The following is a 17,790-nucleotide window of genomic DNA, read 5'->3' as shown; positions in this document are numbered from 1 at the left end:
GTCCCAGAAAGGGGTGGTAATGCTGCAGCTGTCCATTTCTGGGTGGTCCCTGCATAATGTGCAGAATTGTCAGTAAACCAGACTAGTCTTTTCCTCAGTCAGCTGATCATAGGGAATACTCCATGAGGCTATATGTGCATGCTTAGGAGCAGACAACCTAGTAATAGGAGTAGAAACCATAGGCATTTGGACGACTTCTTGAGTAGCTTGTTTGTGCCTTCAGGACCTGCTCAGGCCTGACCATGTATTTACCTTCCATTTGATAATGAATTGCTGCTGTGTACATCTACTTTATGGCTTGATGGGTCAGATAACACCCAGCTCATGATGGGCAGCTTGGGCTACACAGTAACTTGGTGGCCCATTGTCAAGTGTTCAGTTTTCACTAAAGCCTTATAGCAGGCCAAGAGCTGTCTCTCACAGGGAGAATAGTTGTCTGCAGATGATGGTAGACCCTTGCTCCAAAACCCCAAAGGTCTCATTTATAATTCACCTATAGGGGCCTGCCAAAGGCTCCAAACAACATCCACATCTGCCACTGACACTTCAGGTACCATTGGGTCTGCTGGACCATATGGTCCAAGTGGTAGAGCAGTCCGCACAGCAGCCTGGACTGTTGAAGAGCCTCCTCCTGTTCCAGCCCGCACAGCAGCCTGGACTGTTGAAGAGCCTCCTCCTGTTCCAGCCCGCACAGCAGCCTGGACTGTTGAAGAGCCTCCTCCTGTTCCAGCCCGCACAGCAGCCTGGACTGTTGAAGAGCCTCCTCCTGTTCCAGCCCGCACAGCAGCCTGGACTGTTGAAGAGCCTTCTTCTGTCCCAGGCCCCACTAAATCTAGCAGCTTTCCGAGTCACTTGGTATATGGGCCATAGTAACACACCCAAGTGGGAAATGTGCTGTCTCCAGAATCCAAACAGACCCACTAAACATTGTGCTGCTTTCTTGGTGGTGGGAGAGGCCAGGTGCAAGAACTTACCCTTCACCTTAGAAGGAATGTCTGCATGCTCCACACCAGGACTCCTAAGAATTTCACTGATGTTGTCAATGTAGTAAATCCATGTGATATTTTGCAGAAGAGGCAGACAGTCATGATCTCTTTGAACTAAGTTATGACACGGGGTTGGAGAGTTAATAGATACTTGAGGTAAAACTGTAAAGGTACTATGTCAGGGGTTGGGAGTGGGAGCACATTTTCTACTGAGATGAAGAGACTACTTCCTCAGGTGAGGTAAATCGACTCTTTGAGAGTCTGAGGATTCAAAGTTCTCTGCTTCAGTGGGATCCTCCCACACATCAGCATCCCAAGTTAATTTTATTCTTTACTAATTAGTGCCCTTAATTTTAACACTGAGGCTGGGATTTGAATTTTCTTTGCAATCTGTCAGTCGTATACTAGGGGCTTTGGTTTGATTTTCTACAACTTGAGCTCTGTGGCTGCTGGAGAGAAGATTCTCTTCCAGGGCACACTTAGAAACCTTTATTAGTGGTATTCAGCCTTCCTAATGATGACCATTTAATACCGTTCCTCATGTTGTGGTGACTCACAACCATAAAATTATTTCATTGATACTATAACTAATTTTGCTACTCTTATGAATCATAATATAAATATCTGAGATGCAGGGTATCTATGTGACTCCCAAAGGGGTCGTGAGCAATAGGTTGAGAACCACTGCTTTAGGCTGTATGTACCTCTATCTGGAGCTGGTCAGTTTTATCACCAAGTTCATTGTTTTCCTTAACTAGATTCTGAGATGCTAGAAGCTGGTTAATTTTATTATGAAGCTCATTCTTTTATTTTGTCAATTTATCCAGAGATGCTAGGGGTAGCCAACTGGCATCATCATTTTCCTTATTTCTCCACAAATTGTCTAAAGTTTTATATACAGAGTTACTGAATCCATTGCCTCTCACATTTGGTGAATCAGGATAACCAAATGCATTTGTCTCCTTAAGTTTGTAAAGTAGTTCACACTATGGGCTTTCAATACCTCCTGAGCTTTGAGGAGAGGCTTCAGTAACTAGAGAGGCCTCAGTAACTAGGTGATACTTAAAAGATTTATCCTTGTACTTCTGTTGCTCTAGAACCACTTCTGGTACTAAAATCGGGATTAGTCAGGGTTCTTTAGTGGGAGAGAACTGATAGAATGAATGAATGAATGAATCAGTCAGTCTGTCATCTGTCTGACTGTCTGCTGTCTATCTGTATGTATGTATGTATGTATGTATGTATCTATCTATCTATCTATCTATCTATCTATCTATCTATCTATCTATCTATCTACCTACCTACCTACCTACCTACCTACCTACCTATATAGAAAGGGGATTTATTAGAACGGCTTACAGGCTGTGGTCCAGCTAGTCCAAGAATCCAGTAGTTGTGTAGTCCATGAGACTAGATGTTTCAGCTGGTCTTCAGTGTACACTGGAATCCCAATGCTCTAATGCCAGTGAAGGACTTGAGAGCAAGCAGGCAAAGAATAAGTTTTCTTCTTCTATGTCCTTATATATAGGCTGTCAGCAGAAGGTGTGGCCCAGATTAAAGGTGGATCTTCCCAGTCAAAAGATCTGGATTAGAAGTGGGTCTTCCCACTTCAAATGATTTAATATAGAAAAAAATCCCTCACAGGTATGCCTGGCCATTTGGATTTTAGTTAATTCCAGATGTAGTCAAGTTGACAACCAAGAATAGCCATCACACCAATCCTCCTGAAAGGCTGCATATAATCTTATCACTCAGGAAGCGGAGGCAGGAGGATTACTATAAGGTTAAAACCAGCCTGGTCTCAGAGAATCCCATGCCAGCCAGGACTATACAAAAACCCTGTCTCAAAACAACAACACTCCCCCACCCCCACCCCACCCTGCCCCATACACACACCCTGAAATACCGTGTATGTTCCTACTAGGAATAAGTGTAAGAAGTGACATAAGATGAAAGTGAAATTCAAGATAAATAGCCTTTTGTTATTCGAGAGAGTCTCCAGTCTGTAATGGCTCTTTGACATAAATGTGTAACATCAAAAATGGAAGCAATTTACAATCTGGAATTTATTCCTTAGCTTAAATACTTGCATGAAGATGTTAGGACCATTCTTGTTTTTATTTCTGACCCTCTTCTGTCAAAGACCCTTGTTTTTCTTAAGACTGTCTCCTCCATTTCTCCTCCTCCTTCGTCCTTAAAACTGCCTATGAAACTCATGCGTGCTCTTGAGCTTCCTTAACGCGTGTTACTGACTCATTCTGGTTTTCTTCCTTCCTGTTTCACCTTAAAGTATTCTTGAATTTAAATTATGTATACTGCCCTTGCCAGAATGCCTAGCTAATTAAAAACTGGCGTTTGCCAGATGTGGTACTGTATGGCTTTAATCCTAGCACTCAAGGGCCAGAGGCAGGAAGATCTCTGAGTTCAAGGCTAGCCTGGTCTACAAAGCAAGTTCTAGGCCAGTTAGGGCCACAGTGAGATCTTATCTGAAACAAACAAACAAACAAACAAACAAACAACAAACACATCACAAAAACTTGGGTTTGCTCCCTTTCTTTCTTTAAGTCCTGAAGAAAAACGAAGGTAGTTTCAGAAATAATCTCCAGCATCTCTTTGGGTTGATAGAAGCTGATGTCTGCTCCTTGCTCTCTTCTGGGCTGATGGCCTTCCTAGAGTTGATAGTAGCTCACATTCTCTTCTGGGGAGATGGCTTTCTTGTACCTTCTTTGTTCTCATCTGGAGAACTAGAAGTATGTTTGAAAATATTGACAGTTCATTGTGTCTCGGCGTGAACTAATGAAATGAACCATCGAGTATCCAAGAATGTATGATTACACACTTGGTAGCTGGTGGTAGAACTCCCTGTATGTTTTTGAAGCTGAGCTTAACCGGCCTCAGGCTAAGGAGCACTCAGAGGTGGGATGGCTGTAGCTGTTGTCCTTTGGGATGTCCTGCCTAAAACAGGGTAGTGGTGAATTTTAAAGTCAACTTTGGTAATGCCTCTACCACAGTGCTTGGCACACAGTAGGGTGTGTTAATTTCTGTCCCGTCCCTGCAGGCCATTCACCTGCTCTCCCTCTATGATTTTCCATAACACAGTTTTTACTTGGAACCAGCCTTCTGCCAAGAGTCTCAGTTTGGTTGTGTACTCCTAACAACTACTATTTTTGGCTTGACTTCCCTCTCCAGCCACACAGTCACCTATTGTACCAGCTGGCTGATGTAAGTCTCCAACCTCAGAGGAACCTTGTTACTTAGCAGTAAGCTGTGTTTCTCTGAAAATGTGGTATCCTTCATAACTAGTTTTCTTTCTTTACCATTGTTGATGAATCATTTGTATTAATGTCTTGTGTGATCCTGAAATTGGAACTAGAATTAGAAATTTAAATTGCTAAAGTCGGCCTCCTAGAGCACAACTGAACAGGTAAGAATTCTATGGAGACTTGCAACAGTTTTTGGCCTGCTCTGAGCGATATGAGTATTTAAAGTATCGAGGGTGAAACACGTTCAAAGAAAGTAACTGGCAGTTTTGTATGATGTTCCTGTAAGTCAACACGTAAACATTTCCTTACTTGTTTTACTTGCACATGCTGTGGCATTTCAGTATCATTCATAAGGAAGAAGTATAACCATGGTTATAGCAGGTTAGTGGCTAAGGGTAGATAGGATCCAGAGGTGTGCAGAGCTCAGGTCGGCGTTCCACATAGGTGTTCTGGGAGCTCTGGCTGAACTTTCTGTTACAGATCATCAGCAAACGCAGTCTGTTGATTGCATAAACTTGTTTTGAGATACTGCGCTGAGTATTATTTTGAAGCAGAAAGGGAAAAACCATACCTTTCCCTCAGGTGCTTATGTTTCATCCCTTGAGGACTTTGGATGACTCAGAATTGAAGTGATGGGTCCTGGAATGGGTATCTGACAAAGAGATGGGACTGGAGGTGTGGTACTTTGTGCTGTAGCCCATGCCTTTCTGTTTTCTGTGCTTCTGTGAGTTCTGTTTATGGTCAACCCAGCTTTTCATTTAGTATGTCCAGAAAGTTTTCTGCAAAGCCATCATCCCCCATCTAGTGGTTGAAAAGGATATTTAACTGTCTAACTTTACGTGAAGTCTTGGAATCACGTGCTGAAACAGGTAAGTCAGAGCTGGAGAGCTAACCTGTCTCTTTAGGCTTTAAAGGGAGCTTCTGTGTAGAATTAAAGCCTCAGAAATAGGTTATCACCACCAAATATAAAACAAAAGTCAATAAAAATGGTTTTATATTTAGGACCACTGGATAGTATGTGATGCTTTATCACGTAATTATAACCACCTCCATGCCTACACTTCCCTAATGAATCAGGGTGAACACAGGAGGCTGTGTGAGGAGTAGTGGAGGAGGAGAGTGGTTGGAGAGACGCTGCTCTGACCTTGTGGGGTGTCTGTTCTGTGCAGCAGATACTGTTGCCTGCTATCATGAATTGGCCCCGTGAGCTTCTAACATAAGAACTTTAAAGAAGTCCTTTGTATCCTGCCTTCTAAATTTACTTTCTGACTAGGAAGATATAACTTCTGACCCCTGGTCTCATTTGTGGGTTGTGATGCCAAAATTATATCATAAAGTCATAACGAAAACTTTTTATGATCATATGTATAAGCAGTTACTTAGCACAGTGACTGAAACATGGTATGTGCTCAATAAATATTAGTTCCTGTTGTTTTTTAATTAGCGAATGGAGGGATGAGGCTCTGTGTATGAGGCCAGTTAGCAGGAAGAGCACATTAACAAGCCATTCATACCTTATTCACTTGACTTTGAACTTTTGGCATTTTTTTACTCTTGCCTTTTTGGAAAGCACATTAGTAGACATCACTGTCTAGTTCTTTGGAACTACGTGGTCCTTCTCTTTTGCTTCTGTTAGGAAGGGGTCATCTTTTGCAGTGAGCACTCTGGTGGTCAGAGGACCCCAGCAGCTGTGTATAGCTGAAGGCTCGGGTGGCCTGTCTGCCACTGCCCTCTCCTCATCCAGTCCTAGTCTTGCTGACTTGGAAACACACTATAGAAAACTCAGACACTGACTGTATATGCATGTGCACATGTGACTGATATGGGTTCCTTTTATTCTCTTCTATTTTTATTATTATAGATCATCAATACACATATAGGGTATTTTTGAGATGGCCATGGAGGCTTGATATTTGAGAACAGAACTCTTAAGAAAAGCTGGGCTTCTCACCAGGAAAGAAAGTAATGTGGTTATCAGAGCACAGACTTATACCATGTTTTTAGAATCAAAGTTGCAAAAATTTTAACAGTTTTAAACCAGTATATTTATTGAAGTCACTGTGATAAGAAAGCATTACATCACAGTTTAATTGGCAGTTTTTTTCCTGTGTAATACAGGAGAAATATTATGCTATGAAATCGGATAGAGTGCCTCAGTTCTGTAACAGGATTCCTATGAGATCACAGTTGGATAGTCTGTCTTGCCTTGGACAAACAGTTTCAGGAAGGAGAGACTGGCTACAACCGTTTCCTCACCCAAGCCCCTAACCCCACACCTGTAAAGGGTTATAGCTAGCTTTGCCCCTGGCAGACCCCTCAGTTTCTTCCTCTTGAGAAGCTGTCCTTCACTGTGTACACTAATAAACAGTTCTATCTTCTGGGGGTCAGATCCTGTCTCTTTCTGCCTTCTGTCTCTTTACGCTGCTTCAGAAATCTACCATGAAATCACTATCACCATAGATGATAGAAAATGGCATTTCAGTGGACTAGAAGGTGTAAGCACTCTACAGGTGAAGTATCGTGACACTGTGTAGTGGGTAGAGCAGTGTTAGGGCGGTCAGACTTGTGCTTACGTTACAGCTCTATGTATGTAGGATCTTGGGCAAACTACTTGTCCTCTCTCTACCTTAGTTTTCTCACTGCAAAGCGGGTCTTAGAATGTTGTAGTAAGAACTATGGTGAGACATTTATTGTGTTTCATGCCGTGCCTTGCATACGAACACTTAGAGATTATAGAATTGATTAGAATTTTTGCAATTGAAAATCAAATCTGTTACTTTTAATGCAGTATTTGATAATAGAATATAAAGTATGACATTTTTAAAAAAGGAAGATGAAGATAAGAAAGGTTAGACACTCATAGTGATGTCTGCCTAGGATCTTAGCATCCTCAGCACCTTGTAGGCTGAGGAAGGAGGACTGTGAGTTTGAGGACACAAACACAAAAAAAGATATAACATGCTAATCAAAAGGAAAAGTTAAAGTGTCTGGGTCTAGTTGTACACGCGTTGATCCCAGTACTCTGGAGGCAGAGGCAGGTGGATCCTTGTGAGTTCCAGGCCAGCTTGCCTGGTCTACAGAGTGAGTTCAACAACAAGAACCTGTCCTAAAAAACAAAAAGATAACATTCTTAATCTTATGATTTAAGTACATAGTTGATATATATATGCTTGTGTGGTCAGAATTTAATAAAAGCTCACTTTTTTAGAGAAAGCTTAACAGCAGCAGATCAGATTTCTGAGGCTAATAGGGATGTTGTTTTTGATTCTAACTGTTAATGGTAAGTATGAGAAAGGCTGGAGGGATTTGAAACTTGCAAAACCTGGAGAAGTTTTTTTTCATCCTTAGAGAAAAGAGGATTCTTTTTGGATTTTATGAGCCTTTCCATCTTAGGTAAAAATTCTATTTCAAGTTACTTAAGAATTCAGAATCTGTTCACAGTATGGTGACCATAGTTTAAGGTTGATCTTTTTATTTTTAAGAGGAAATTTTATTTATGTTCTATTTTAGTGTTCAGTGACCAGTGACTTGGATTTTCCAGCACAAGTCATCCCATTAAAGACCCTGAATGCAGTCGCATCGGTGCCCATAATGTATTCTTGGTCTCCCTTACAGCAGAACTTTATGGTATGTAAGTAATGTAGCTTTTGTTTGTTTGATAATGGATTTGAATAAGAAACATGGTATTTTTTTTGTTATGATGCTAAAGATAAAATATAAAGATAAAATAATTTTTAAAATCCACCAAAATGATAATCGCTTGGAGCTTTTTTTTAAAAATTAAGTTTAAAACCATTCTTTTCCTGCATTCTCCACAAGAAAAGTAGAAGTAAACACATTAACAGATGAAGTTTATAGTTCTTATTCTTTAAAAGTGCCATCAGTGGCCTGTGACCTCAGCCTGACTTTTCATTTTATTAACGGAGAGCTTGTCATCAAACAGTTTTAAGGGAAGTTAAGAGCTAGTGGCATGCCTTTATGTTTGGTTGAGGCCAGCCTGCTCTGCATAGCAAGTTCTAGGACAGCCAGAGCTACATAAGACAGAGACTTTGTCTCAAAATTAAACGGAACAACAGTGTGTGGTAATGTACACTGGGAACTACTTGCAGGATTTATAAAGCACAAGTTAGGTCATGTCTATCCAGAGAACAGTAGCCAAGCTCTGGTAATACAATGCTAATATTTAATTCTTTATGGAAATAGAATGAAGGAAGGTAGAACAAGAGAAACTGAAGAGTGTATTCTTGACTTGTATTGTTAAATAAAAATACACATTTTGGGGCTAGGGAGATGGTTCAGTCAGGCATGGTGGTATAGGCTTGACTTGTAATACCAACATTGGAGAGGTGGAGACAGGCTCCTTGCTGGCAGCCAAGCCTAGTCAGTAATCTGCAGTCCAAAATCCCAAATAACTCAAGGTGGATGGCTCCTGAGGAACAATACCTAAAGTTGGCTGTTGGCCTCTCACATACATGCTCACATGTACCCACATGAGCACGTGTACACGTGCACGCACACATACATACACATGAAAAAAAAAGAAACACACAAAACAAAATCACCATAGTTTTACTCATGTGATGTATATAATAAAATGTTGAGGATTTCTTGATGAAGTTAGAGAATTGCTGTATAGAATTGCTTGCTAGAAGTTTTTGTCTTTTTTTAAAATAGTAGACATTTGTAATTAATGACTTTTCTAACACTTCTGACAGTGGCAGTTAAAGGTAAATTTCAGTTACTCTTGGGAAGTTATGTTTACTTTTAAGGCTTTACTAAGAAATACTGTGTTTGAGAATTATTTTGGTACCTTAAATGAGGCTTCATATTTTCAGATTGGAATTGTGGAAGAATCTAATGTTTAAAGTTCCCAGAGAGTAGTTTGGATCATTTTTGGGCTTTGCTGGTCACTAACCAAAGCAAATTAGATGGCTGTTATGGCTAGCATGTGTTTTAGGAGCAAAGTTAGATGATTACCACTGAGAAGACTGAGAAGACAGAGAAGACAAATATTTAATTTTGGCTTACTTTCAAAAAAATGGACTCGCTTAATTTAGATGTGAGTTGTGCACGTAAAATGAAATGAAATGAGATGAGTGTAGATATGCTTGGATCTGAGACAGAGTGTGCAGATATGCTTGGACCTGAGAGAGAGTGTGTGGATATGCTTGGACCTGAGAGAGAGTGTGCAGATAAGCTTGGACCTGAGAGTGTGCAGATATGTTTGGATCTGAGAGAGAGTGTGTGGATATGCTTGGACCTGAACAAAAACATTTTCCTTTTATACCTCAGACTTTGTTTTGTCTCAATTTTCATTTCGTTCTTTATCTAAACTTTTGATAAACTCAAAACTTGTTATCTACTGATCATTAAAAAAAAAAAATAAATCTTCTTGTTTCTTAGTTGCCTGATGGTCACCTGTGTATCTCATGGTCTTTGCCAGTATGGTCTTTCCTGTTGATTGTTGTTATAGTCTAGTCCTAGGCTTGTAACATTTTAGTACTTGAAATATTCCCTGTGTCCTCCAGTGAATCTTAGCCAGTCTGCCCTATTTTTCAGAGTTAATTTTCTAAAACTCAAAATTTAACCAATACCTTGTTTAAGGGCTTGCACAGGCATGCCATAACTTAGTTTCTTTATACCTGCTTCAGAAGCATCCAGTCTTGTATGGTTGCTGTCATTTTTATCCTTTTGAAACTTCTCTTCTTTCTATCACTGTTGGTTTTTTGTCCTTTGTGTTCTCAAGTATTCTGGTCTCCCTACACTTTTCTTTGGCCCTTCCCAGCTATCTGTTACACTTTGATGTAGACTTACCCGTCTTGTTTACTAGCATAATCAACTTTGATGTACGACTTGTTCATCAAAGTATTGAAATATTTTCTGTTGCTATAGAATATTTTGATTTTACAAGCATAAATCCTTTTGGCATAAACTTTAGCAGGACCATTGATACTGTTTCATATCTGTATCATTATTTTTTTGTTGCTGTGATAAATTACCAAGACTAAGGCAACTTATAGAAGGAAGAATTTATTTAGGCTTGTGTTTCCAGAGGGATAAGAATCTATCATGGCAGCCAGAGGTGTGGTGGCTGGAGCAAGAAGCTGAGAGATCACATCCGCAGCTGAATCACAAAGCAGAGAGAGAGTTGAGGGGAGAGGGAGAGGGAGAGGGAGAGGGAGAGAAAGAACTCGAAGTGGAGTGAGGCTATGGAATCTTAAAAGTCTGTATCCAGTGACATGCTTCTTCAAGCAAGGCTGCACCTCCTTAACCTTCTAAAGATCACTACCAGCTGGGTACCAAGTGTTCAAATACATGAGCCTATGGAGGAGATTTCTCATTCAGACCACCACAGTATCGCCTAGAATTTTATTGGATTGAATGTCTTACTTCCTACATCATCAAATGAAGTCAATAACTCTTTACTTTTTTTGATGAGTATTTATAGTTTATTTTGATAAGTCACATTCATCAGTTCTATTACAGATGCCTCAAATTTTATTATCTGCAATAGGAATGTCTTAAACTTGCTGTCTAATGTAACCTGTAGCAGTTTCCTTTCTTAGAGGTTCTTAGGGAGGATTGCATGTGAGATTAAATATAGTTAAGAGTTTGCTCTAGAGATCTGGGGAAAGACAAGTGCTCATGGAAAATACTGTTCTTAGTTTTCTCGTTGACTTCTGTGTGGTACTGGGAATTGAGCTCAGTCTTCAGCATGCTGAACAAGTGTCTCCCGTTTAATGAGCTATATTTACAGTATTTCTCACATTGAGGGCTTAAACATTTTGTGTGTGTGTGTGTGTGTGTGTGCGTGTGTGCACATATGTACATGTATCTGTATTTGTGTAGCATGGCAAATATATGGAGGTCAGAGGACAGCTTGTGGGCAGTTAGTTCTTTCTATCACCTGAGTCTCGGGGAGGGAAATCTGGTTGTCAGGCTTGGCAGCAAGTGTCTTTACCGTCTGAGCCATCTCTGGCCCTCACAATGAGTTTTAAAAAAATATTTCAATAATTAGAATACATCTGGTTTTAATTTTTTTAACTTTTAGGTGGAAGATGAAACTGTTTTACACAACATTCCTTACATGGGGGATGAAGTGCTAGATCAGGATGGCACTTTCATTGAAGAACTAATAAAAAATTATGATGGAAAAGTGCATGGAGACAGAGGTGAGCGATGTGTATATTCTCTTGGGGGCTGTGCTAAAGACTCAAGATGCTTGGTTTCTTAAGCATAGGGTTTGTAAAAAAAATTTTTTTGTAATAAAATTAATTTTTGTGCTTGACTGTGAAGGACTAGCCTGGGCTTACAGGCCTACATTTTTAGTGTTTGTGTAGTGTTTTCATTGGAGATCTTATTTGCCACTTGGTAACCATCAGTAACTGGTTATGAGCTGTAGCAGCAACAACATGTAGATTTTATAGGATGGAGTGTGTGTATTTGGTAAGCGTTAAATAGTAAAATTAACTAGGCTTAAGGTTCTATTTATGGGATGTGTGCTTCAGAAAGCCTCCCTGCTCAAAAATGCCTTTCTTCAGGGCTGCCATAGCTCCTGAAATGGAGTCAGCAGAATCCTGGATTCAGGTTTTTGTGTACAGGAAGCTCTCTTGATGGTTTAGAGAAGGGAGATGTGGTCATATTAAGTGGAGAACAAGGTTTGAAGTAGCTGGTCAATGACATAGACTGGGAGAAGGCTAAAGATTAGGCGAATAGTGGGCCCTGGACCGTTTGGGGAGGGAGTGATTCCTGAGAAAGCAACAGGTACTAAAGATAAATGCTGTTTTCTTTGCTGGCTGTGAAATGATCTCACTGGCCTCATTTGCCCCTCATGTTACCGTGCTGTGCTGATAGGCCATGGCTGCTCTTCCAGATTAGGAAACACATACACAAACTTTTGTCTTTACACTTTCCCCTCTGTTTCTGACTGACTTTCAGAATGTGGATTTATAAATGATGAAATTTTTGTGGAATTGGTAAATGCTCTCAGTCAATATAACGATGACGACGATGATGATGATGATGGCGACGATCCTGATGAAAGAGAAGAAAAACAGAAAGAACTAGAGGACAGTCGAGATGGTATGTTGAAAACTAGTTTTTTATATGGGCCTTACATTATTCTTTAAAAAAAAAAAGTGTGGAGCCAGTGATGGCTCAGTGGTAACAGTGCTTACCATCCAGCTGATGAGTTCAGTGTGATCCCTGGGACCTACACTGTGGAAGAGAAGAACTGACTCTCCTAGGTTGCTCTCTTATCTTCACATGAGTGCACACTGTGGCATATATACACCCATACACATACATGTAATAAATGTAAAAAACACCCCATGTATGGGCAGAATGTAATCCCCTCTTTCTTTTGTTAAATGTTATATCTTAGTAGTATGATCAAATATTCTCTGCAGCATTTCATTCTCCACTGGAGCTTCTTGGTTTTCTTTGCCCAGCAGAGGAACATGATCCATTTTGGGCTTTGCTGAGCAATCATCATAATCATCTTTATCATAACATCATGTATTATGTATATTGTATGCTAACTTCATATGCACCAGCTCACTTCTCCTTCCACAGCTCTATAATGTAGGGGTTGCTGTCAGATCCATTATAGATTGGAAATGGGTTTAAGGAGGCTTAAAGGCCCAGGAACTTACTGAAGAGTGCAATATTGGGAAGAAGTAGAGGCCCGAGCTCCAAGTTCATGACCTAGGCCTGACTTCAGAGCTGTAGTATTGTGTCTGCACTTGTTACGGATTATTAGAAACCAGTCCATCCTGCTGTCCTCTACTCAACAAGCCTAGTATTAAGGCAGCATAGTAGAATTTAGGGGAGAATTGCAATTTCAAAAGGCATGTATTCTTTATAACTCACCTTAGGGGTCAACTGGATGATTGCAAAGTTCTGCCATGCTCCTGGCAGATCTGAAGATGGGTTAGTGATCATCTTGGACACAAAGCTATTAGCTGCAAATAATCAAAATTGGGGGGTTCTGTCTTCCAGCGCTCTTAAAACGCCTCCTATTTGAATTTCATGTTTGTCCTTCAAATGCTCCACAGGCTTTTCCATTAGAAGTAGGGGATATAGGGCTTGTTGGCACATGCCTGTAATCTTAGCACTTGAGAGTGAAGGCAGGAGAGTCAGAAAGAAGTTCAAGGTCAGACTCAGCTACATAGTGAGTTTTGTGCCATCTTGGAGACACTAGGCAAGCCTCCCCCACAAAACAAAACAAAAGCCCCAAGCCAGTCATAGTCAGAGACAGTAGAGGAGAAAGGCGGCCTGGCGAGATGGCTCACTGGTAAGAGTGCTTGCTGAGCAAATCCCGATGCCTTGTGTTCGATCGCTGAGTAGAAGAGCACTGACTCAAAGTCCTGACCGCGCGCACACACACACACACACACACACACACACACACACACACACACACACCATGGTGCGCACACTCACAATAATAAAGCAGTCATCAAAGGTTTGAAGTCAACCTGGTCTACTTAGTTGCAGGCCAACTAGGCCTATATATATAGTAAGAGACCTTGTCTCAAAGATTACTCCCCCAGCCTCCCCAAAAGTGAACCAAAGTTGACAGTTTCTTAGAAAATCAGCTTTGGGCCTGGCAGTGGTGGCGCACGCCTTTAATCCCAACACTGGGGAGGCAGAGCCAGGCGGATCTCTGTGAGTTCAAGGCCAGCCTGGGCTACCAAGTGAGATCCAGGAAAGGCTCCAAAGCTACACAGAGAAACCCTGTCTCAAACAAACAAAAAAATCAGCTTTGTTGAGATACTGTGATACAGAGACAATGAGATTGAAACTTGTTTCTTCCTTATCACAATTCACTGTTTAGATAAAGAAAGTTGCCCACCTCGGAAATTTCCTGCTGATAAAATTTTTGAGGCTATTTCCTCAATGTTTCCAGATAAGGGCACAGCAGAAGAACTAAAAGAAAAGTAAGTAAGTTTTTTTTTTTTTTTTTTTTTTTTTTTTTTTTTAAATATAAGGAAGTCTTGCATGTAATTCATCATCTTGGTTTATTCTGAATGGAATTGCTGTATCTGATGAACCATTCCATAGTTTACAGCTCACATGATATTTCAAGCATGATCTCTCCCTTCCCTTTCTCTCTCTTGTCCACACCCCCATTCTTGTATTGTGTGTTATAAAATAAAATGTTTATTGCATATAGAATAAGTACACATATGAGTATTCATGCATACAATAGACCCATGTACAATTTACACTAATATATTGTAGGAAACCTTTTCTAGGCACTGGTAGAGATTTTTATATTTAATTCAAGCTAATGTAATGACCTCTTCTGTGATGTACCTGAATTGTATTAATGAGCATGATTCTTGCTTTGCCATGCATAATACATGATTGGTTCTTTGTATAAGTAAAGATTGCTATGGGTTAAATCTTTCTGTTGTGTTTTAGGTAAGGTAAACATTAAAAAAAAATTAAAGCCATGGAAACCTTTTAGAAACTTTATTTTTTAAAAAGTGATTTTTCTTTTTGCTTTACTTACATTTTTTTGTTTGTTCACTTGATGTCAGATATAAAGAGCTCACTGAGCAGCAGCTCCCGGGTGCTTTGCCTCCTGAATGCACCCCAAACATAGATGGACCAAATGCTAAATCTGTTCAGAGGGAGCAGAGCTTGCATTCATTTCATACGCTTTTCTGTCGGCGATGTTTTAAGTATGACTGCTTCCTACATCGTAAGTGCAATTATTGTACGTTTTCATTTTCTATCTTTGTTGTTGAAATATGGATTAAAGCAACTTGAAAGAGTTGCCATTATCACAACTAGAATGTACTGTAGTACATTCTTGTAGTAAAGGTTGAGCAATATGTTAGAACCCTGTTCTGTTATTTTTACCTTTCTTGAGGATTCCTCTGACGTCCTTTGTATACATCTAATTCCAGTCATTGCTTCCCATTAACTTGGAGTACAGGTCAGTGACTCTTCATGAGGCTACTTTATAATGAAGTTATTATTGTGAAGGAACTCATAGCTCAGAGCAATATTGCTGATATTTCTGAACAAGTTTTATTAAGTAACAAATGGCTGAAAAGGTATTTATATAAACAAGCTCTTGCCTAGTGTTAAAATATTTCTTTTTGATCCTCTGAGTAATTGCTTCATAAGCACTTGCATTTCAACACAAGCAAAGCATAAAATATTCTTAGTATCAGTATGAAAACTTACTTTTCCCTTGACATTTCTAGGGAGTGAGGTTTCTTAGTAAACTTTCTAGGTAACTAGAATTTATTTTGTGTTTTTTGAGCCTGGGTCTCACACTCAGTATGTAGCTGAGGCTAACCTTGAACTGCTGATTATCCGGATCTACCTGCCTCTGCCTCCTGAGTGCTAAGATTAAGGTCTGTGCCCCACTTTTGGCCAGTGGTAACACTTACAGCTGTATCGTTCTCACCTATTTTAAAAGTTTGGCTTTATCTGTGTATATTTGTTGCTCCTTTCCACTTATAATTTGTTGTAATAACATGTATTTTGGCCTGGAAATATTAAAGTGAGTGTGTGTGTGTGTGTGTGTGTGTGTGTGTGTGTAAGAGAGAGAGAGAAAGAAAGAGAGAAAGAGAGAGAGGAAAAAAAAGATTGTAGTAGTATAGTTAAATGATATTAAATTAGAAGCACTTGAAATAGGTTTCTAGACTTCTAGCTCTATCTCCGCATCGGAAGTGATGCTTTGGTAGTTTTGCTAGCTTGTAAGTTGTCTTAAATTTTCCTGTCCATTAGACAGTGAGTGAATGCCTTATTTGGACCTGTCAGTGTTATCTTCAGTAAACTTGAAATGAAGTTACATTAAAAGAATAAAATAATAACATGTTCGAGTCGCGTCATCCACTGCCTCTGGCTCTAAGTCTATGTTCTTTTCCTTGACTATCCCTGAGCGGTGGAGCAGGGGTGCATGGAGATTTCCCTTTTAGGTCTGAATGTGCTTTAGTCTCTTAGTCTCTGCATCTTGACCAGTTGTGGGTCTCTATGTTAATCACATATACTACAAATAGAAGCTTCTCCGGTGACGGTTAAGAAATGCATTAACTTATGGTTATAATCATGTTATTAGGAGTTAATTTAATATTATCTCCATTTGATAAAATAATAGTATTAGGCTCTCTTCTTCCCTAGGGTCCAAGACTAGTCTAGCCACAGATTCTTGGCCCAACAATGGTGCCAGATATAGGTATCACCTTGTGAAGTGGGACTTACATCCAGTCAGAAAGTGGTTGGCTTCTCTCATGATGCTCCCGACACCACAGCAACAATGTTATGTCTTGCCATGTCAGTCCTAATAGCATCTTGCTGCATTCACAGCTGGGAAGATGGGTGATTACTTTCCCCCTGCATTAGAGTGCATAGCCCCTTCCTGCACTGTGCATGCTAGTCAGTAGGGATGAAGCTTCAGGTTAGTGCCAGCTTGATAACATCATGTTCTATGACTCAAGTATGTGGTCTCTTCAGCAGTAAGGTCTTCTCAGTAGCATTGGCAATAGCCTGTAATGTTTGAGGGCCTATGGGACCTCACTGCTCAACAACTCCAAAGGAGGTATCCTGTTCCTGGCACTTGCCTTTTTATTAGTTAGCCTGTGTTGTCTAGTAGAGGCATTGTTGCCCCATTATAGAGTAACTCTAGTTTACCTTATTTTTTGAGTCAAGATTGCACAGTCAACCTAGAGTTCACCTTTTTGTGTTCGCTGACTGTACATCAAGCCCCTGAGAACCTCCTTATCTCTGCTTCCCAAGTGCTGGGCTTTCAGATACATCCAGCCACACTAAGCCGTTGTAGAAGGGCTGAGGATCCACGCTCGGGTCCTCATCATGCCTGCATAGTATGCAGTTTACCTACTGAAGCCTTCCCCAGCCCTGAGTCAGTTCTCTTGAAATGAGTTGTTTAAAGTTTGTTTAATAATAAAAGGTCCATAAGTAGGGTTAAATTAAAAAAAAAAAAAAAAAGAATTAAATGTATCATTTGGCTTTCTCTACTTTAAGATTATAAGGCTCCCTGCTTCATGTTTTAAACTTTGCTTTCTTTCTTTCTTTCTTTCTTTCTTTCTTTCTTTCTTTCTTTCTTTCTTTCTTTCTTTCTTTATTTATTTATTTATTTTTACATTTGTTCATTTATTTTGGGGGCTGGGGGGATATGTGCGCTGTGGTGCTTCTGCGAAGGTCAGGACAAGTTTAGAAAGTCAGTTCTCTTCTCCCATGTGGGTTCTGAGGATTGAGTTCAGGTTGTCAGGCTTGATGGCAAGCTCCTTTACTAGTACACGGAGCCATCCCACCTGCCTACTTCTCCTTTTTAAAAAGGTACACTTGTATATCTTTCTGTGCAGAACTTATTCTGGTGGGAATATGGATCCAATTCCTTATCCTCATCTACAAAATTATCTAACTGTTTGGATCATTTGTGGAGAAGTTCAAGTCATTTGCGATATAGTATTTCTCTCATTGCTTATTATCAGTGTGTATTTATTTATTCATTGAGCCAGCTCCCCAGTCCCTGGGTTGGTTCTCAGTTTTAGGTACCT

The 17,790-nt window shown here is 40.1% G+C and overlaps 1 protein-coding gene across 9 annotated transcripts in view; it reads left to right on the top strand.

Moving 5' to 3' along the window:
• The window catches only part of Ezh2 (enhancer of zeste 2 polycomb repressive complex 2 subunit), a 67,145-nt gene that overhangs the window by 33,405 nt on the left and 15,950 nt on the right, over nucleotides 1-17,790 (top strand). For 5 of the 9 annotated variants that reach the window (XM_059257679.1, XM_059257674.1, XM_059257677.1 and 2 more), the window contains exons 4-8: nucleotides 7,760-7,876; nucleotides 11,301-11,421; nucleotides 12,188-12,331; nucleotides 14,088-14,190; nucleotides 14,797-14,975. In XM_059257679.1, coding sequence (XP_059113662.1) covers nucleotides 7,760-7,876; nucleotides 11,301-11,421; nucleotides 12,188-12,331; nucleotides 14,088-14,190; nucleotides 14,797-14,975 — 664 coding nt within the window. The remainder of the gene's footprint in view (nucleotides 1-7,759; nucleotides 7,877-11,300; nucleotides 11,422-12,187; nucleotides 12,332-14,087; nucleotides 14,191-14,796; nucleotides 14,976-17,790) is intronic. The other 4 variants (XM_059257675.1, XM_059257673.1, XM_059257680.1 and 1 more) reach the window with 1 other exon arrangement.

This window comes from Peromyscus eremicus, chromosome 3 (assembly GCF_949786415.1).
Source record: "Peromyscus eremicus chromosome 3, PerEre_H2_v1, whole genome shotgun sequence".
NCBI classification, from domain to species: Eukaryota; Metazoa; Chordata; class Mammalia; order Rodentia; family Cricetidae; genus Peromyscus; species Peromyscus eremicus.
This window is presented reverse-complemented; position numbering and strand designations above follow the sequence as displayed.